Source organism: Triturus cristatus, chromosome 11 (assembly GCF_964204655.1).
Source record: "Triturus cristatus chromosome 11, aTriCri1.1, whole genome shotgun sequence".
In the NCBI taxonomy this organism is placed as follows: Eukaryota; Metazoa; Chordata; class Amphibia; order Caudata; family Salamandridae; genus Triturus; species Triturus cristatus.
This window is the reverse complement of record NC_140594.1, coordinates 173194385-173216857: the sequence shown is the minus strand read 5'-3', so window position 1 is coordinate 173216857 and position 22473 is coordinate 173194385. Positions and strand designations below refer to the sequence as shown.

The 22473-nt window shown below is 43.2% G+C and overlaps 1 protein-coding gene across 1 annotated transcript in view; it reads left to right on the top strand.

Annotated features, from left to right (window-relative positions):
• Positions 1-22473, top strand: part of GPN3 (GPN-loop GTPase 3) — an 81272-nt gene that overhangs the window by 10907 nt on the left and 47892 nt on the right. The window contains exons 3-4 of the mRNA XM_085633217.1: positions 458-625; positions 6781-6905. Of these exons, the coding sequence (XP_085489343.1) occupies positions 458-625; positions 6781-6905 (293 nt within the window). The remainder of the gene's footprint in view (positions 1-457; positions 626-6780; positions 6906-22473) is intronic.

Below are 22473 nucleotides of genomic sequence, written 5' to 3'. Positions count from 1 at the left end.
AAAGAGACCTGAAGTAAAAACGTGTGTGTTCTATTGAACAACTAGGTATTTATAGCTAAAAGTTTTTGTGTGCTGCTCAATTATTCTTATGAGAATATATAATTGAATGAGAGCGTGATCATTTGTTGAAAATAATCTATTTCAATGTATCTTCCTTTGAGTGGAGGAAATGTAGCTTTACTGGGACAAGAGGAAAAAAAACACAGCTGTATGATGCAAATGGATTTTGAGATCCTTCGCCGTTTTAATAATTTTGGGCACTGACAAGACCAGGAAAGGATGTTTTTTTTACCCAGTTAGGAGACTTTAATGACTTTTTTTCTCACCCCTTTATGTACTTAAAACTGACCACACCACGTCCCCCTTTTAAAGTTTTATAGTAAACCACATAGCCTCTCTTTGCCACTCCCTTTCTCATTCTCCGTTGTGCCTATATAATATGGCCTCTTTGCTGCAGATATCCGAGAGCTGATTGAGGTTGATGATGTCATGGAAGATGACACCCTCCGTTTCGGACCCAATGGTGGCCTGGTGTTTTGCATGGAATATTTTGCAAACAACTTTGACTGGCTAGAAAATTGCCTTGGACACGTAGAAGATGATTACATACTCTTTGATTGCCCTGGTAAGTAAGCTTACATCTCTGCCATATTTCTTGTTCTCTTGTGTCTGGATGAAGATTACCTATGTTGGCACTGAAACAAGTTTGACTGATAATCCTATGCTCCTTTCTATATACCCATTAGTTTTTAATTTCCGTATTTTTCTTTGTTGCAAAAATCTACACTAAGCCACTCAGAAGCAATGAAAAGGAGGCAACTCGGCATGTAAATTTGTAACTCACGATTCCATTTAAATCGGTGTTCTTTGTGGTGGAGCACTCTACATAGACAGCTAAGAAAGAAGAAATATTGCAAAATGTGAAATTGGCTCTTCTGTAGAATTTGAGAGGCTTTCATGGAGTCTTTCCATCAGGAAACCTTATGATCCAAGTGTTTATTTTAAGTCAGGCAAGTTATGTGGCTGTGTGCTGCTAAGGAAAATGGAAAGATGGAGCGAAATATATGATGAACAAGCATTTTCAATGCAACAGGTCTCACGTTTTTTAGAGTTGGAGCTATTGGCATTGTAAATGACAGTCTTTTACCTATGTGTTCTGGTTTGGAGTATAGTGGATGTATGAACAGAGACACAGCTGCAGCACTGGATTTAGAATGAGGATTACCAATGAGACCAGCGAAGCAGGTAGCAGCACTGGGTATAGGACTTAAAATGAGGAATTACTGACAGGACCAAAGATGCAGCTGCTGCACTGCCTAGAGGAGTTGGAATGAGGAATTACCGATGAGACCAGAGAAGCAGCTATAAGTATACCTATAAGCTATGAGTATTTAGGCATGCAGCACTTTTTTATTTTTATTTAGTTTTTTACAAATTAAGCACATTCACATTTGATATAAAAGCAAAATGCCTCAGGCTGAGACCCACTGTGCCCTTTACGGGTAAACTATCCAAACAAAACACGCTGTTTATTTTAAGATTTCGAGGTAGTCATTAACAGAGTGCTTCACTGCTCCATTTTTGGGACAATAAATTTATTATAAGCAGTTCCTCCAACAAAGGAGTGCTGATCCAACATTGGTGACGAACCGATTGGTTAAAGCGCTTAAGAAATGAAAGCAGAAGTCCTTGCAGGTTTTTGAGATGGGGGAGCGAAAATATGCACTCTGTAGAGTGATTAAATAAAGCATGTCTGTATATGAGGGCGATCTGACTTGGGAGGGGGAAGAGGCGACGGAGGACAGAGGAGAGTGTAAATGAAAGCATGAGCACTTTGTGGAATGCGTAAGGCAACATAATTCGCAGTCACCTTCCACCAAAACTAAATACATACCAAAGATAAGCACCATGGCTTTGGAGAAGAAAAAAAGGTTTGAAGTGATTTGCTCAGCTTTTTAAGGATGCAGTAAGGGCCAGATGAGCTTCAAATGTTTCATATTTAGATCAAAATCCACATATATTTTCTTTTGTCTTAAGTACCCTTTTTAATTGGTAATAAAGCGTCCGGTTATATTTTGTCCTTATGTTGCAATAAGCAGCTTTTCAAAAAGTATATTATTACAAGCTTTAAACACATATCAACTCTTCCTCAAGAATAAAGATGCTAAGCAGCACAAATAAATTAACTAAACAGAATGTAAAAAAATATATGTGAAATCTGGATTGTTCAGCTAGTTTATTTTCCTGCAAACTAGGTTACTGAAACTACACTTTCAGGGAAGCAGAGGACAGGATTTTGTAGCGTGTTTCTGTTTTAAAGGGAACAAGTGACAAGGAAAACCACACAATGCCACTTTCACAGTGAAGGTTTGATTGACTGTAGACAGTCTTAGAGGAGAGCAGTGCCATACATGAATCCTGGTTCAGCCCACCCCAAGGGTGGCTAACAAGGGGGAAGTGGTGTTTAAAGCCCCCCTCTCCCCACCAGTTGCCCTTTAGTATTTTGTGCCTCACTGAAAATGCCAACGGACACAATTCTAGGGCAAGTTAAGCCCTTTACATCACAACAGAACTCCCAGTCGACAGAAACCATCTGATTTTTATGCAAGTTACCGGAAGGTAACTTCTAGCATCCATCTTGGAAGTTGGTTGCTGGATTCTGCGTTCTGTGTCCCAGGAAACAAAAGTGACTCTTAAATGAAACCGAAGCCTCCTTAATACTTACGGTTTCGATATGACTGTTTGCTTAGCTCAAAGTTCAACGATGTTTGTTAAGCCCAAAAAACAGAATCAATCACCCAGCAAACGTGAACTACTGTACATCTACAACAAGGCAGTATTTGATTTACAACAAATTTCCAGCTTCCTCCTAACTTCATTAACAGGGGAAGGTATAGGGAAGAGGAGGCAGCTGCACCCCATGAGAGAGAGCGAAGAGCAGCTGTTGAAAATGCAAAACAAGCTGCAAGTGGCAGGATTATTGTTTTGGGAACGGCACAGGAAATTAAGTGACATAGGAGCAGCAGCGAGGACAGAGCGAAAGACAAAGTAGTGTACTGAAGGAAAACATATGGCCTGTAGTGAAAAGATTCATGTAGCGGGGGCAGTGTCCAGGGCGGAACAAAAGGAGGGGCTACTAAGTGTATTCACCAATGAAAAGCCAACATTTCTAAAGGACAGTAAGAGGAATCAATGAAAAAGATGGGTGTTTTTTAAGCATATATGTAGATACATGTCTTTTTGAGACCACGCATGCGCTTTCTAGGTGACACCTAAAAAGCACTTGGAATCTAACAGTAGCGTGGAAACAGCTTGAGGTGGATTGTGAGGAAAGGGCAGCTAAAGAATCCAGAATATATTTACAGATTGTTCTTTTTCTTAAGGTTCCCAAAGAACTAATGTCCATACCAATATGATAAGAAATATTTATTTTTGTTTTGGGGGTTATTTATGACACACACATCTAGCTCCATAGGGCAACAAGGAGCTGTAGATAGCAGTTGGATACAGGTATGTTTATGATGTGAACCGAAGATCATATTTACCTGAACCTCCCCCCCTCCCCCCTTTGTCCAAACCTACTCGGTAGAACAATAACTGAAAAATACCAGACATAGTGTTTATACAGGGTAAAGGATGGAGATTATTTTTAAAAACTATATTAATAGAACTTGGCTTAGCAGTCACCTAGAAGCTGTTTTTCCATTGTGGAACTATTAAAGAGAACAGTAAATAAGACTGCGATCAGAAGGAGGAACGACCCACATGCTGGCATAGAGCTCTGATGACCAGGTTGAGCAGCGAGAAACAACGGAATTAAATTTCTTACAGTGATCTGTAGGAAACATGGGACCGTAGGATGGGGAGTGTTAACATGAAGGAGGATTGACTATGTATGTGGAAAATGGAACAAACCAGGGGACGGCAAGGAAAGTTAAGAACCCAAAGATCAGATGGGGTAGAAATAACTAAAGTATGAAAGCATTTCTGAGACTTTACTGAGTTAATCTTCTGTTTGTTTGAGACCTGTACTGTTCAGTGAGTCAAATGCTCATTTCGGATCTGTGTGACCTACCAGGCCATTAAGTTAAATGCTTTGTGGGCCACCTTAGGCTTTCATCCTTTTGAAGTTAATAAATTGGCCCATTAAAAAATGGGTCATATCTGTTAATATATTGCTTGAAAATAGCAAAGCTGCATCGGTAAGCAGGAGACCAGCATTGGCAAAACCAAATCGTTGGCGCTTTGCCAATGCTTACTCACTGCCGGTATTGGGTTTGCCAATGCTTGTAGAGCGGTGGTGCAAGCATTGACCACCTTGAGAAGTATACAGAAGAACATTCCAAAACAGCAATGGTCCTTATTGACTTTGCCAGTACTTGAATCGCTAGTCTACAAACAATGCCAAATCCTATACTGGCAGTGGAGGCTTGGTAAGGGAGGAGTTGGAGAGAGAGAGGCTGGGGAAGGAATGGAGAGTGCCACAGCACAGCATCGCAGCTTTATTTTGGCAGTGTGTGAGGGTGGGGAGAGCACAATATGGAGACAGTATGGTGGAAGTGGGTAGATACAAAATTTCAGAACAGTTGGGTGTCTAGGGCAGGCAAAGGTTACTGGACCACAACTGAGGTTGTTGAGGCCTTTTACTATTGATGTCCTAGGAATTGATGTGCTAAGGTAGCTGAGAACAAGGTACATCTTTTCAGCACTACGTTTTCAGGATAACCAGGCAAGCAGTACGAGGATTCAGGGGGAAATAGTATAGGCGGTAGACACTCCAAACTCAACAATCGCACACTAGAACACAATAATGACTGTCCATAGCAGTGTTTTAACTTTATGAAAAAAGGAAACTTAATTTATTACATCCACTTTGTATTGTAACACAAATAGATTATGCAAGGTAAAAAAGAATATAACAAGGTGCTAAAGTAAGGTAATGGTGGTCTGTGATGACAGATTGCAGATGCAGGCTCATAGCAGACATGCAAGCAGGTTACAGAGTCTGTGACTCGCAGGTCAGTCTCTTAATGCTATCAGTGTTGTTAGAAGTTAGGTATGCAGGCTAAGTTCTAAGCCCTCCCTGTCTTTGGGAAATTGTTCAGTCAGCGCTTACCATCTATGTGCAGCGGAGCCCCATTGCCAAGTCCTTGGTGGATGCTTTGCGTGCATATGGCCTGCCTTCTTTCTTGGTGCTGTCAGTGGAGCAGAGAATGCCACGGACTACTCACTGGAGCGGTGGCAATCTCTGGGACAATATAGGCCCAAGCACAAACCTCCCCACCCACATGTTAATGAGAGCTCACCCAGAGGTCATTGGTAAGTCACCTGGGACAGGACAGAGGGACAATCATGTCATAAACCTTGCAGGCATGGCATGAAGAAGGCCACAAATGGCATTGCTTTTCTCTTCATTGACACAGTACACCAGCTTCAGATATTGGGAGTCTGCTCCTGCAACATCCCTCCAGCCAATCCGCTGTTCTGAAAAGTTCCATCCTTCAGATCATTGCAGCTGGGGTTCATCCTGCAGGGCTCCCACCGGTCCCCTCTCAACAGGCCAGGTGAACGCCTTTCCACAAGGGCCCTTGCCTCTCCTCCAGCATGTAGTTGAAGACTTTCAGGTCATATCTGCTCACCTTCAGGAGGATGGATGTCTGTGACACAAGCATTGGATCTCAGAAATTACCCCGACACTGCAGTGTGCCATCTAGTGGGTCAGTGAGGAATCCTGGAACCATATGAGGAAGTTTCAAACTTTCGGTTATAGAATGTTTCCCAGACAATGAATATTGATTTCACTGTTCTGGAAACAGTTTGGGGTAGTTAGTGCAGTTTGTGTGCTCCTCCTCTCCTGAGTAGTCCTAGTCTTCGTCTTCAGGTGATCGTCCGGGATGGATGAGGGTGTCTCCAGGGAGAGCATCCAAAATTAGCACAATGTGGAGTTAAGTGCTTGCGTCTGCAAGCCATCAGCCTTTTGGATAGACAAATGGCAAGTCCTGGCAGAATGGTTTGTCCTGCACTTAGAAGAAGACTCATGTTGCCACCTCTCCATGTCTCATCTATCCTAATGGGAGTGGCTAGACACTGATGCATTTTTACAGGGAGCCCCAGTTCTACCTTGCAATACTTTAATGCTGCACAAAAGCTTCAGAAATGTCAAAAATATGCTTTGCTTGTGTGAGCGGCGGTTATGCAACTTTCATTTTGTGCTTAACCAAGGGAATTCCAAAACGGATACCACAGGTTTCATAACCGCACACTCATATTGCATACAGATTCATCCTACCAGTCACCTGGTACTTCATGCACATATACTATTCACTCAGGGTGTCAGCAAAGGGCCTGGTCATGACACCTTTTAGTGGAACTTTGGAGATGGAAACCGGTAGGCTTGTCACTCTCAACCAGGGATAGGAAAAAGGAAAAGGCTTGTATGGTACTTGAAATTCTAAAATGGTATGATGTTTCTACTACCTTTAAGTGTCTGTGAACCTATATATGGATACAAATTCCATTTAAAAACGAAGCTACACTTGCTGTGCTATTCCAGACCACAGAACCTTGCTGTGAATTTTCCGTACCTTTACACATTAAAAAATCTTATTTCAAGATTCATGTTCTTTTCAGTAGTTACTGCTCTTCAACGCAAGTGAATGTGTAACTGAGTTTGAGAAGTGAAAGTAAAGTGTTTGTTTTGCATCCTGCATTCAAATGTTGTTACTGTACATATGCTTTCCCAAATGTCATCTGTGGCATGTTTGACTCTCAATATCCTAGGTCAGATTGAACTGTACACTCACTTGCCCGTGATGAAGAATCTCGTGGACCAGCTGCAGCAGTGGGAGTTTCGTGTTTGTGGAGTCTTTCTAGTTGATTCTCAATTCATGGTGGAATCCTTTAAGGTACATATATGGTATTATTACACTGATAGTGTTTTTAGTTTAATTCTGCATTTGTTTCTCACTATTATCCAGTAACCTCTTTTATCTGTAAAGAGCAGCAACAGCAAATGTATCTAGGCTATGGTGATAAGGCTCTTGTAGCTCCACTCAGTCCTTCTGTCTGCAATGTAATCTGAATCTGTCCTCCACTCATACCGTAACTCATATGTTGACCATTCATGTCTGAGTATACCTTTCATCTAACCTAATTGAGATACCAGTAACACCAAATCTTAATCCCTCGTGCCTTTCTAAACCGACCTTAAAATGCATGTTACTCAACTGCAGTTCAACGATCAAACATGCTGCAGACATCGCTGAAACTATCCTCCTTTACAAAGTGGGCATTATATTCCTGACAGAAACCTGGTTATGTCAATGCTTCACACCCCTGCTCGAAATCCTTGTTCCTCCAAACTACACCATTCTGCGCCTTGACTGACAGCAACAACATGGAGGAGGGATCGCAATCCTTCATGAGAATTCCCTTCTAGTCAAGACTTTCCAAGGAGATCGTCTCACATCCTGTAAACACATGGGTGCAGAAATCGCCACAGCAAAGAGATCACTAGCCAAAGTACACCTCATTTACCACCCTCCAGGAGACCACCAACTTTTCTTTGAACATAGAATGGAATCCGACAAGGGTGATACGCAGGTCTCTACTCTGAAACAGTTCCTCTCTGATCAAAACCTGCCCCAATTCTGCACAAGCCCAGCACATAACAAAGGATCAACGCTCAACATAATCACATCCAAAGAAGGAGCGCTGACAGTTGACTCAATCCAACCCAGCGACTGGTGCGATCATCACTCAACCATATTCCACCTAAATGCGTGCACATAGAGAACTAAAGAGCAAGAAACCAAACATAAATGCTGGGTTAGAACCACCAAAAACATGGACCGAGTGGAACCGACCTCAGTTTGCATGATAAACCTCACTCCTCCAACACTAACCCAGAATATTTTCAAATTAACTGAGCACTGCAGCCAAATAATATCAAACACAATGGAGACAGTAGCACCACTGAGTCTCGAAAGACAAAAAATCAAATCCTCTCACCCGTGGTACAGTCAAAGCCCAATGAGGAATGGAGTAGTCTTAGACATGCAAAGTGTAGGCGGAGACAGGAACCCTTGACGTTTCTTCTAATCAAATTACGTGAACGTCAGAACCGCTACAAAAACACATCTGAAACTCAAAAGCAATGACTTTCAGATGCCAACTCGACAATGCAAGAATCTCCCAGGGCGAATGTTCGAAATTCTCAATCAACAAACTGGGGCAAACAATGAAACCAGGATTAGCAATAACTCAGTGGAAAACTGTGACGCTTTCTCGTCCTTTTTCAATGGAAAAATCAGAGGAATCAAAGCTGTTGTGATCGACAAAGGTTACGAGCCATTGTAGGCAACAATCACCATTCTGAAGGTGAATCTCCATTCAACCTACAAACCAGGACAAAGCACAGAATCTGCGATAGTTCACATCATGGATGACACCTTTAAGATGCTTGACCACAACAACTCCTACCTACTCAAAGTCCTAGACCTCTTATCAACGTTTGACATGGTCAATCACAACAACCTACTAGAATTGCTAGAAAACAGAATGGGGCTGTCAAGGAACGTGCCCTCTTGGTTCACATCCTTCTTGCAGAACCACTCACGACGAATCAAATCGGGCATCTCACTCACAAATTCCTCACCAGTGAGATGCGGAGTTCCACAAGAGCCTACCTTTCGCCCACACTCTTTAACCTCTATATGGAGCCACAAACAGAAATCCTCAAATAATCGATCCTTGCATATCACGTGCATATACAAATCACAATTCTACTTAAATATTTCCTCTCTAGAGAATGTAATCCAACTAAATAACACTCTAGTCAAAACTCAGACCTGGCTATCACAAAATAATCTCAAGCTGAACTCTCTAAAAACAGAATTCTTACTTTTCTCCCCTCATAACAGCGTCCCACACATCCAGGATTTGCTCAGTCACCCAGACGCCCTCAACTGCAAACCTACCATTGATTCCACTAAATCCCTTGGAATAACACTGGTCTGAACATGCTAGCACATATCAGTGCAACTACGTGCAGTGCAACATTCCAACTCAAACTGCTGAAGAAAGTGAAACATTCCTGCCACCTCTAGACTTCAAACTAGCAGTACAAGCACATGTGGTCTCCAGACTAGAATATGGCTGTGAAACCCTTTCAGGTCTTCCCAAATCGAGAACGGCTCCCCTCAAAGCGACCCTCAATGCAGCAACAAGACTGGCATCCGGCACAAGTCGCTTTTACCACATTACCCCATCACTTGGATCTCTCAACTGGCTCCCTCTCTAGGCCAGAACTCAATTGAAAGTTGATTGCCTCATGCATAAAGCTTTACATTCTAATGAACCCAGGTACCTGGCAATAAAGATTCAAATCTCAGGAGTCCGCCGCTCCCGCCGAAGTACAAGCACTCTCAGGCTAGAACACACCTAAGATTCAGAAAACAAAAAACCTACACACGCTTCTTTTTAGGATCGGCTCCAAGGATTTGGAATTTCTTACCACCTGAGGTTTGGTCAAACCCATTGACCCACATTTTTAAAAAAGAGGTGAAAATCGCACTAACACTATTCCCCAGGGTAACTGGTGAACTGACTCCGAGCAGGCTCAGAAAGCCATCTTAGAGAATCTGTCTCAGTGCTTCATAAATAAATGGCTGATGCTTAATAATACCTCTGTTACAACATATCATATCTTGCTTTAGTTTTTAGTCAGTTTTATGTTAGGTGTGTATTTTTGTTATTTTTCAGGTCTGTTTTCAGTCGCATATACAGCGCTCTGATACTCTAGGGTCCTGTTCACGCTTTATAAAACACCCTAAATAAAAAATCTTCTAGGTCCATAGTGGGACAGCTGGATATATCTGTTTTAAGGCACGGTGCTTGGGGGTGATTTGCAAAACTGGACAAATCAAAATTAAGTTCAGTCCGTGTGACTAGCTCTCTCAGTGGTATGGAAATATGAAGTTATTGCCAGAGTTTCATCTGGGCTTAGTCTGTCAACTGGTTTTCTCAGCTTTTCTTGTGCAATGCTATCTGCATCTCCCATTGCACAGTGTTCTAACATTCTGTTATGGCATCTCTTAAATCAAGTCTCTTGTTATATTCACTGCATTTGCTGTACTTGTTATCAGACCGGCATACACAATCTTTCTATGCAGCAATTTGCAGCCAAAACAACTTACACAACAGTTATTCATAAGAGGAAACTTTGAAATGACGGGACACTTCCCAAATCCACTTCCCTATCATGATCAGACACCAAATTGCAATAACCGGCGGTAGGGGGGGGGGGGGGGGTCTCATAAGTGAACTAGGCAAGTTTCCACAGGGGAAATGTTTTAAAATATTGTTTATTACACAGACGCACATCCTAAACTGGCTTTGGAATCTGTTTTTGACCTCTGGGTCGCAGGTTTGAATCCTGGCGGGAGTGCCTTTTAGTTGAGTAAAAATAAGCAGTTGGTATCCAACACTAATACATCAGAGGGAGTGAACCTACACTTCAGAAATGCATGTTCTGTTATAAAATCATTCTAATCAAGTGCAATGAAAATTATGAAAAAAGATTAATTCTGTTCTGTGTGATTTAGAAGTAAGAGAACACACATTTGAAAACTGTTATAGGGTCACCTGTGTCCAGATCTGTCAGACCTGATTGTTCAACAAGGAATGATGTGGGTAGTGTTTCCAATTATGACCTTCTTAATACAATGATGTGGTTCTTGTTAGTTATTCAAGGAGTTCCTCATTCATGTGAGGTTAGGATAGGTTATGTGTTTTGGTAAAGAAAACATATGATGTCCTCAACGGGACAGAGGAACCTTAAAATCCAAAACATAAAAGGGTGCAGTGTCATTATCCCATCATTAATAGTGCAGAAGCTCTATCACTGAGGTGGTAATAGTCACCTCTGGAATGTAAATTTTTTTTAATCACTTTTGACGTATGTAAATAAAAAGAACTTAGAACATGGGAAGCTTGAATTCTGAGCATTCCTGGGAGTGTTGTAGCCTTTCTACCCACCATTGATGTGTGATTTCATATAGTCATTATTCTTTCAAATGGGTTCATATTATTACTTTGTATCCATTTGTGCAAATTCTCTTTAATTGTTTAGAATGATTGTGTGCTATTTATTTTTTGTAAAATAAGGGCGTTTACAGTTGAGTGCTAGGCTCTAAGTGGGGTTAAGGCTCCAGACCATTAGTAATGCACTGATGTAGCCGCTGAAGATACATCAGTGTTTGGTATTAAAGGAGTGGTAGCTAAGGCACAAGAGAAATTATTCTGTGAGACCATCTTCCAGATACAGGAGACTTTGGGGACAGAAGAAGAATTGAAAACACTGAGCGCAGATGACGAAAGCCAGCTTAAGCGTACAATAAAATTGTCAGACCAGGTTATGGGTAAAGGAGCGGATGTAACAGTACCCTCAAAATATATGAAAAAAAGATCCAGTATGTAGCCTACAATGTGGGAGCGGTGGAAGCAGAGTATGTGCAGATCATGAATGAGGGTGCATGAGTCTCTGCTTTCCAAATATTCCAGATGGAAGTTGACGTCCCCTATGAACGAAAAATGAAAAGCCTTCAAAATAAAGTCAGCCAGCTTTTAGCAAGAGCCGTCCCATGGCCCGGTGGGCGGCCAGTGAGTGCTCTACAAAAAATAGAACTGGTGTTTAGTCCTACGTTAAGAACGAGAATTCCGAACAGTCGGCAGCTAGAACTGTGCATTGAAGAACAAAATGAAAAATGATGGTTAATCCCCTGCCTTGTTTATTTGGCTTGTTGTGCTTTAATATGGAGATGCCAGGATTGGAACTTGGGTTAAGCCAAGTTTCAGAAAAAGGATGTCCAGATAGTGGGATTTAATGGAGTCCCAGACAGCAATACAACGTTTAGACATGGATCAGGTTTTTTAATGAAAGCAGCGTTGGCTGGAAGCTAATGAGATGTTGTGGGAAGAGGTGGCAATAGGAGATAGATTAGAGGCGCGGGAAAGATTATACTAGAATAAGAAGAGGTGGAGGTGGGAGAGAATCATAAGAAGGATGTACATAAGAATAGAGACAAGAGAAACTGCAAATATGTCGGCTGAATGGGCCATGACTTGTTGCTAGAGTAGCGATACGGCAGGCGGGAAGGTTACCATTCGTATTGAGTCTGTCTACAGAATTAGAGGAGTTGGTCAGTTGAAATTACTTGTACTTGGCACGTCTGGTGCGCACATCCTCTGTGTGGAAATGCAGCAACATCGCTTATGTAGTCCGTCAGGGTATTTGGGCGGTAGGGGGGTGGCCATCATGATAACTGGCGCACTGACTGACTGCATGTCCCAGTTTTGAAAAGGTTGGATAAAATAATTTTGAAAACTGGAGCCCAGTACCGTGATAAAAAGTAGTGTGAGAAAGGATAAAACGTAAAGAAAGTAAAAGCAGCATCCGTTGCAAAGATGCCATTTGAGAGAAGGAGGCAGTGATGGTAGATGAAACCAAGCACGGGGGCACAAATGTACAAGTGATCAAATGCAGAAGGGACTCGGAGTCCAAGTCTCCAAAGGTGCGAGCAGATTCTTCTTGTGAAATCTTTTCTAATATAGTTTCACGCAACCCAAGTCCTGTAGTTCGATTCTGCAATCCTCTCACAAACTCTGTTCAACTCTCTTTGCTTACAAAAGTAAGGTCAGGACTAACGTTGATCCTTAACTTCCAGTAGACTTCTAAGCCTTGGTTAACCTTAAATCAAGGGTCAGCTGCGACTACTTGCTTGTAAATTTCAGACCGTTACACATGGATCTTGTTACGAATACCATTCCCACTATCGTGTCTGGGTCACCTCTCGAACCCCTATCCTCATATCTTGACACTGGGCATGAATGTCTTGGGGCCTGCTCTTACCCCTCTGTGCAATTACTCTGTCATCTGCCTCTGCACCAGAGGTATGGAAACAGGCTTGAGTCAGGGGACTGGGATTTATATCGCTCGAAATCTGTAGATTCCCAGCCCGGACAAGGAGTGTTTTTGTCTATTTTGTCTGATGGACTACTAGACCTGAAATGAGCAGGAACCCAGCTGTACACCTTTCATGTTAACTCTTGCAGCCAGTCACGATATATGGAAGGGCTCCTGGGTTTGTAAAATTCTATCTATGGTGCTCAACTGCACTTTCAAAGCCATAAGTTAACTTTCCCTTGTCAAGAATTATATTTGGAACCGCCAAAACACTGCTGATTTGAGGCCCATTGCACCCCTGTAGCTAGCATGCTTAGAGATCAAGCTTCATTCTGGTTTATAGCAAATCAAGTAGCACATTATTGACATCAAAGTTTATTTAAATAGAAACGAGAAAGAGTTTTACTACACAGACATTTAGCAGGTGACGTCCTGCTACTCTAGGACATCAAAGCGCCATTCCTCGTACCCAGTGAAACTAGGCTACACATTCTGCAGTGATATTTTAGTTTTTAAAGTATGAATTACCCTGACAGAATTGGTGGCAACACCCGAGGCTTAAGAAACGCAATCCAGTGGCATGTTCACACATTACACTGCCCTTTCAATGCTATCTGAGTCAAGTCAGGGCCGCTTATGTCTATTTTCTTTTAGTACAAGGCATTCTGGGCAGGCAGGGTTGTATCTTGCAAAATCTGCTATGATTTGTGCAAGGCTTCCCTTATGGACTGATATTTAAATGCGGTTTTATTTTTTATGAGATGTTTCTTGTTGAATTGCAACCTGTAAGTCCTTAACAGTTGATGGGGTACCAAGGCTCATGTGCATTGATAGCATACTAGCAGGCAAGGGTGTTTGGTTTACATGAGTGTTTCCTCTCAGTTTAGTATGCACATTTTCTTCTCTGTAGCGTTGCCAAATGTTCTTTGTGGATATCCTTTTCATTCTTGTATTTTTGTTTAAAAACCTAGAGTATTCCGGGAATTGTAGTCTTCAATCCTTTAAATTAGGTGGACAACACACCAAAATGGTATCCCCAGTGATATGAAACAGAACCGGTCTCTGTATGCATTAGAGCGGTCCCTATTAGGATGAAAGGGTGATGCAACTTGTCTGCAGCCAATCCCTTCTACACTCAACAGGGACGGCAGCTTCATAGAGACGCTGCTGGGACAGAGTAGGAAGCCCTTCTATATCTGCCATTTGTTGACTGCACAGGCAACCAGGTGTGTGCGTCTCCCTAGAGAGTGTCTGAAGGGAGCGTGGTCTGCAATGTACATCCTTGTGTGTTGGTATCTGCAGTGTTAGTTCAGGGTGATTGTCTCTGCTGGAATGTGTGTGTCTGTGCAGAGTGGGTAAGCGTGCCTACATGTGTGCGTAATTCTGTGGAGGATGTGTTTGCTGTGAATGTTGCTTTTCATGAGGTTTTGTGTCTACACAAGGTGGGCATGCAACAGTGTATGCGAAGTTGGGAAGAGTCTTTCTGCTGACCTGTTTAAGATCTCCAGTTCAGAATCAGTTGTTCTGTCAAGAGGATTCTATTCTGCGTGGCCCTTTCCAGCACTCATCCATGCTCTTGGGAGGCGGAAAGGCAACAGGACCAAGAGGAATGTAGATGGAAAAATTAGAAAGAGGACAGAACAAGGAGACAAAGCTAGAACATGAGCACTCGAGCAAAACATAGGAAGCAGTAAATATAAAGAATGGTATTCACTAAAATAAAAAGAACCAGTGGGAAAAATGAAAGGAGATTGCAGGTTTAAGAAACTGGGCACGAAGTTTTGTAGCTCGTCAAATACCCAGGTTTCCCATTTTCTCAAATCTAATGCTGTGCTCGATCCTCCCCAGTCTGGGTTTCATTCAGCTCACTGCACAGAAACAGCTTTTCTGGCTGCTTCTAATTATTTATGCCTTATCTTGGATCTGGCATGTTCCCCCTGCCCCAATCTTCCTTGATCTCTCAGCAACTTGTGATAAAATCTTATGCCATTCTTCTCAACCACCTGCATAACATAAGCATCTGCCTAGGAGCTCTAAATTGGCTTTGCTCTTTTTTTTTTTTCTTTTCATGCAACGTAACTAAAACTGTCCATCTTCCTCCTGTCTACCGCTAGCCAGCTAGTATGCAGCATTCCTCAGGAGTAATCCCTGAGCCCAACTCTCTTTAACACCTGTCGCTCTTGATTCAGTATTGATTCCTACACCGATAGTACCCTTACTATTGTCCCTATTTCAAGTAATTTTGCTGAGACCAAAGTCACATTTTACTCATCCCTGTGTTCTTATTGGTGGCATCTGGAATTGGGCATTGCTTCTGCCCTGGCCAAGTCCTCTAGAAACTTGAGAATTATTTTGGATCAGGATCTCACTATGACTGCGCAAGTAGTCAGGTGTCTGCCACCTTCTTTGCCTTTATTAAAATGCCTTCTGTAGAAATCTGTATAACTGTTGTCCAGGGTCTAATTACATCACTCCTAGACTGTAGGGATGACCTTTATTTGGGAGTCCTTGCTCATCGGGTGCTTAGACTCCACCTCATCCAAAACTCAGCAGCTTGCCTCGTACTTAATGTTCCATCTCATACCCCTCTCTCCCTGCTCACCTCAAATCTCCACTGGCTCCCTGTGCCTTGCAAAAAAGCCTTGCAAAAAAGGGTTACTCCTGTCTTAACAACAAAATCACCCTATTCATCTTTTGACTCTGCCAACTGCAACCTGGCTCCTATTACACATGTCACTTATACCAGAACTAGGGGTTGATCTTTCTTGAATTTGGCAGCCAAGAATTGGAACACAATCCTCCCTTATCTCTACTCCAACTTTCCAGTTTTCTGTCTAAAAAACAACTCAAAACCTGACTCTTAAATTAAGATGTATAGATAACAGTGGTGCTTTACAAATCAAACAATAATAATTTTGATGAGAACAATGTGGATGCTTCCTTATGCTCAAACAAATTATAAGGAATTGCAATAAAAAGCAGTTTGCTTTTACTATAGTAAAAGTAAATTTGTATGCCAAGTGCTCAAGTATGAAAGTAAAGTAGTTTACTTTCAAATTAATTCAATATGATCTTGATAGTGAGTACAGTGCCAACAATCTGTCTGGAATGTAGAATATTTTTCTTATACTGTAATATTAAATGTAGTAATATGCATCAAACATAGATCTAATTGAGGTGGCTCATCAGTTTAATATGCAATTAATACACTTATCAAGTTCATGAATCCAATACAGACAGTAAGTCACAGTAATGTATGATTCTATAAAGAACTTATCTTAAATATACTTTAAAAAACAAACTCAATCAGTTGCTAAGCAAAGAATATTTCCCATCAACTTCACAATATTAGCGTAGAAACAAATCCTTTAGATTCCGGACCACCCAAACCCATCTTCCTAAAACACAGTGATAGAAACTGTGGGATAAAATGGTACTTCACTATAAGTGTGCTCTGAATGCCAGAAAAACATTATTTGTTCCCTGGATAACCATGATCCGGAGAGATTATTCACACCAATGTAATTCAGCCTATCCATTGCTGAGCATTGTTTCTAAAAGACGTCAAAATCTAAAAAGTTTAACATTCTCTGCGTGTTCCACAGAGGACCATTGTTACTTACCTAATGTTCCTTCACTAACTGTCGCTGTTCATTAGTTACAGCCTGAAGAGGAACCCAGAAATCCAGCAAGACAAACTGTTCAGGCCAGGGTTCAACTGGAAGTGGATGGGAGATCAGTGGATGTCATGGGGGTCCGCACTGGAACACCCTCTGCCCAAATTTAGGGAAAAACTATTGCCAACCTTCAAAAAGAAGGTGAAAACAAGTCTTCCCAACTTTCCATTATGACACTGGGTCTGCTCTCACCTCCCTCTTCCTTGAAGATACAGGTCCCCTCTGCATGCTGCCTAAGAATGGATCTGATCTATTGACCTCATTGACCTGATGGACAGCAGCCTTGATCAATGTGTCAATGAAGGAAAGAATCATGATCTCTATTTATGCGCTTTAAGGGCTACGAAGTAGAAGATAGTCTTGTCAGCTTTACAATAGTAAATAGAATAGCATGTGGGTTGTTTGCCCTCACTGTTGTGGAGCCTGAACTTTTTTAGTTTTTGCCTGCACAGCGCTTGCGAAATCTCTTGTATTGAAAACAAAATAATCTTAAAAGGAGCTTAGAGCCCGCCCATTACTTACCTTTACTTTTTGTTGTCTCCCACATCACTCTTGTTTCCTTGATTCTTATTAGTCAGCGCCTCCGGCTTCTACTTGGGCTTCGAACTTCATTACTGCCGTAGAGCTTGGACCAATTACTGCTTCTGGTGGCCAGTGTCCTTCCAGTAGGTCCTGCCTGTACTCCTTTTGTTTAAAAAAAAAAAAAAAAAAAAAATTACATTACCTCAGAGTGCATGCTTCTACAGAGCCTATCCCTCACCCCTCCCGCTCTCCATGGTGCCCATGGTAAGAGCTTTACAACTTGGACAACCTTAATAAATCAGGCCCTTTAATCTTAGAAGAGGATCATGTCGTGATTGGAAGGATATTCAGTATGTAAAAAATGAGCCGTCACTTCATAAATATTAAAACATTTTAAGTTAGTTTTTCTACTATTGAAAAAGTCATTGTACCTACGGTGCACAAAAACGCATTTGTTTTTTCAATAAAAATATACAGATTGCCACATGTTTAGCTATTCTGTTTAGTTCTTCTTTTGTTGCCACATGTTTAGCTATTCTGTTTAGTTCTTCTTTTGTGTTCAAGTCTCAAGCGCTTGTTGGTGCCAACTTCACATCCAAGCGTCTAATCATCAGCCAGGAGACTTGCATAACGGTTGTGGTTTACTTGACAGACTCTCCCTGATTGGCAGGGTAAGATGACAGCAGGCTAAGTTACTCCTCTACTATACAGCTTACCTGCCTCCCATACTTTTAAGAGTACGGCGGGAGACACTACTGGCGGCTTTACTGCAAGGACAGCGAGTGACAACGCATGGCGCTGCACAGGATCTCTGACTGGAAGAGCCAGTGAGACTCACGCAGGAGAAGTAGTCCGGAGATATTGCCAGATGTAATGACTAAATTAATTTTGATCTAGTTATCTTCGTTCTACTTTGCATGCACAGTTGTTGAATAATTAAAAAAATAATTCCCACATGACTTCTGTAGAAGTTGTATTCTTGTTCCTGTTCTTTTTACATCTTCTCTTTTGACACCTGCGCATCAACACTTATTTCCTGTTGAAGCTCTTTACCCTTATTCAAACAGTTGCATTAGTGAACAGTCCAATTTTGTGATGAAGTATTTTGTATAAACCAGCCATGAGCATACAGTAGCTCTTTTTTGTTAAGGTGGACTGTCAGGAGCCTATCCTCTAGTGGCGAAGATTCAGCAATCTGCGTTCCCGGTGGGATCATTGCCATAAGCGCGTGTCTGATCTGCATGTAGCGAAACGTTTCCGTTCGTGCCAGATCATATGTGGTCTGTAGTTGGGCAAAGGTGACAATTTCCCCTTTTTTCCACAGGTCTCCCACCCTGGATATTCCTATCAGGTCCCACTGTCGAAAGCCTTTGGTGTTGCGTAGTGTACCTAATCTTTTCGTGTCCCATAATGGCATGGCCTGCGTTATTACTCCCTCTCATCCCAGTGCTCGCTGTGCCTCAAACCAGATTTGGATAGTGTGCGCCGTTGGACCTGTGAGGTTGCTCCTCCTAACTCTATTGTATAATGCTCCCATAACCCCTGCAGTTCCCAGGAGGTGCCTATCCATACGATACGCTGGGTCATCTTGGGACACGTGAAGCCATTGATTTATGACCACGAGCTGCGAAGCCCAGTAATAAATGTTTATGTTGGGGAGGGCTATGCCACCGTCATACCAACTGCTTGTAAGTTTATGCAAGGCTATACGGGGCGTTTTCCCGTCCCATAGCAGACTGGTCACTTCTGCATTTATCGCTGTTAAATATGCTGGGGTGACCAGGAACGGTGTATTCTGTAGTGCATATAGGAATCTGGGGAGCGCCATCATTTTAAAGAGAGCTGCTCTCCCTAGTAGTGTTGGTGGTAGTGAACGCCAATGTTTGACGTTGCTTCGAAATCGCAGCAGTGGCTTTATGAGATTTTCAGCCACAAATTGTGTTTTATCGTGCTTTATGTATATCCCTAGATATTTGAATCCTCTATCCGTTATCTGAATTTCACATCCCTGTGGGAGCCGTGGTGGGTAGCCGTGGAGTACATAGAGAAGCGATTTTGCCCAATTAATAGTATACCCTGAAACCCGCCCATATGATGTACATATATCCAATAGACAGTTGATCAAGCATGCCGGGGATGCCAGGTATAGTAGTATATCATCCGCATACAGTGAAATGCGATCTTCCCAGCCCATAGTCCATTTTAGTCCGTGGATAGCCGGGTCTTGACTTACCCAGGCGGCCAATGGCTCTAAAACTAGCGCAAAAAGAAGCGGTGATAGGGGGCATCCCTGCCTCGTCCCTCTACCTAACGGGAAATCTGTTGAGATGTGGCCATTCACAACAACCTGTGCCAATGGCTGCGTATAGAGTAACTGGACCCACGCACAGAATTTGGGACCAAATCCCAGGTGTTGGAGGACCACATATAGGAAGGGCCATTCAACAAGGTCGAATGCCATTCGCACATCAAGTGACAGAATAACTGCGTCCTCCTCTATGGTAAATCTACGTGCAATGACACTGTGTAATCTTCTCAAATTAAGGGCAGTGTTCTGATTTGGCATAAATCCGGACTGATCCGGGTGGATTACCATGGTGAGGTGCTGCTGCAACCTCATAGCCAGTATCTTTGCTAGTATTTTCGCTTCAGCATTAAGGAGATTGGCCTATAGGACATGCATTTGTGCGGCGGTTTGCCCGGCTTGTGAGTTGCCACTATGGTAGCCAAGCGCTGGTCTCTGGGCAGTATCCCTTTCTCTAAACTATCTGTATACATATTCAGTAGGTGTGGTACAATTTGGGGTGCTGCTTTCTTGTAGAATTCTACCGGAATTCCATTTGGATCTATAGCCTTCCCCGTATGCAGCGCGCTTATTGCCAGCGCAAGTTCTTCCGGAGCTAGGTCTGTCTCTAGAGCAGCAGCCGCTGTAGGCGTCAGTGTGGGCATTTTTAAATCCTTGAGAAATTCCAAATTATCTTCTATCGTGGCTGTGGCCATTGGGGTGTATATCTTTCTGTAATGTGCCGCTAATGCCTCAGTTATTTGCGGGGGTTTTGCCGTTAGAGTTCCATCTACTAACTTGATCTGTGCTACCCATTTGCTAGCCCTCTCCTTTTTTCTCTAGCCATGCTAAGAGCTTACCCGCCTTGTCACCTAGTTTGTAACTACTGAGCATTTTTGTCTCAGTGCTCTGATTGGATGATTTAGATCCATACACTGCATGTTCAAGGGCACTCTTTTTTTCTTTTGCTTGTGTTAAGCACTCCATGGGAGCGCATGTGATTTAAGTCTCGTCTGACTACACCGGTTCTGGCAGTGTACACCGTTACTAATAATTTAGTTACGTCCCAGAGGGACATCAATCTGGCTTTTCAGGAACACTATGCCCGTTTATATGCGGCCCCTCGCGTGGGAGATCTAGCGCCCGTACATGCGTTCTTGGCAGAGGTTCAACTGCCTAAGATCTCGGATGCAATGGCCGAGGAGCTGGCTGCCCCGATCACGGCCGGGGAAATTAGGGTGGCAATAAAAGCTTTGGCCCGAGGCAAGACGCCGGGTTCGGATGGCCTCCCAGTGGAGTTTTACTCCACCTTTGCGGATAAGCTGGTTCCGAGATTGCTACAACTGTATACTACTTCTCTGAAGAAGGGCCTTCTCCCGCACACTACTAAAGAGGCGATCGTCACATCCTTATTGAAATTGGACAAGGTAGCGACGGACCTTCTGTCGTATAGACCCCTATCAATTCTAAATACTGATTACAAGATACTCAGTAAGGTACTGGCGGCGCGACTACTGCCCTGTCTGCCTCTCCTGATCCACACAGATCAATGTGGATTCATTCCCCATCGCAGCACCTCATTAAACATCCGCCGGTTGCATGCCCTGACGCACGCGGTGTCGACATCTTTCCCGCGGGCTGGCTGTTTGTCCTTAGATGTGCGCCAGGCGTTCGACACCCTCAGTTGGGAGTATATGCTGGCTGTGTTAGCCGTGTTAGGTCTGCCCCAGTCCTATTGCGAATGGATTAAACTACTGTATACCGAGCCTACGGCGCGTGCCAAGACGGGTAGGGCCATCTCTCCTATGTATTTGATATCCTGGGGCACCCGACAGGGGTGCCCCTTATCCCCTATGTTATTTGTCCTAGCCCTGGAGCCGTTAGCACAGCATCTGCGGCGGATAATGGCCCCGCTCGGTATTCCTCTCCGTGGTGAGACACATTCTATATCGCTATACGCCGATGATATGCTGTTATATTTCCGTGACCTGGGGGCCGATAAACACCCAATAGCTGCGGCTTTCGCCAGGTTCGGGGAGATATCGGGCCTGTTTCTTAACCCTACAAAGTCTGTGGCCTTTACCTTTTACAATGCTCCAATGGCCCTACCCTGCAATTCGGAGACCTACAGTTTAAGGTTGAGCCGGTCACTTTCAAATATCTCGGGATTCAGGTTTATAGATCGGATGCAGATACAATAGAAGGTAACGTAGTTCGTACCATCTCCTCGTTGCGCTCCCAGATAGCCTTCTGGACTTCACTGCCATTGACAATAGCGGGTCGGGTGGCTGTATCAAAAATGGTGGTGCTGCCCCGCCTTCTCTACTATTTTGTGAATATACCTGTTGTCCTACCAGCTTGGATTTTTAAATTGCTTGATACCTTATTAATATCATTGGTATGGGGGGCAGGTAGGCGTCGATTGGCGCTGGCTAAGATGCAGCTACCTACCACGCTCGGCGGCTTGGGGGCACCAGATTTTAGGTCGTATTGGATTACGGGCCAGCTGCAATGGCTGGCGTACTGGTTGGCGGGTAAAAACTTATTTGAAATCGGCTATACCCCAGAACAGGTGCGAAGTGGGACGCTCCTGTGACAATTATGCCCTGGGGCCCCTAAATTGCGCGATCCACCTTACTTGTGGAGAGTAGCTTTCCAGTATTGGAGGATGGCGGGGATACAGTCCCCATATGCCCCGAATGTCCCCCTCTGCGGGTTGCCGACTGGGAGGGGGGTGCTGACCCGGGGCCAGCTGCGGAGATGGTCTAATGAGGGAGTGGAATCGGTTGGGGATTTCTTTCTTGATGGGCAGTTGATGCACCATGAGGAGTTTGTGCATACTCATTCGGTAACCGACGCCTTGTTCCTTACCCATGCGACCATAGTCCGTTACATTCATACATATTGGTTTGCTAATCGCACGGAGCCCCCGACCTTTCAATTACTGAGGTTCTTACACATTATGGGGCACGGGCGATATTTAGTACGCTGGCTCTACCGCGGCCTGAGAGAGCATTTATTGGTCT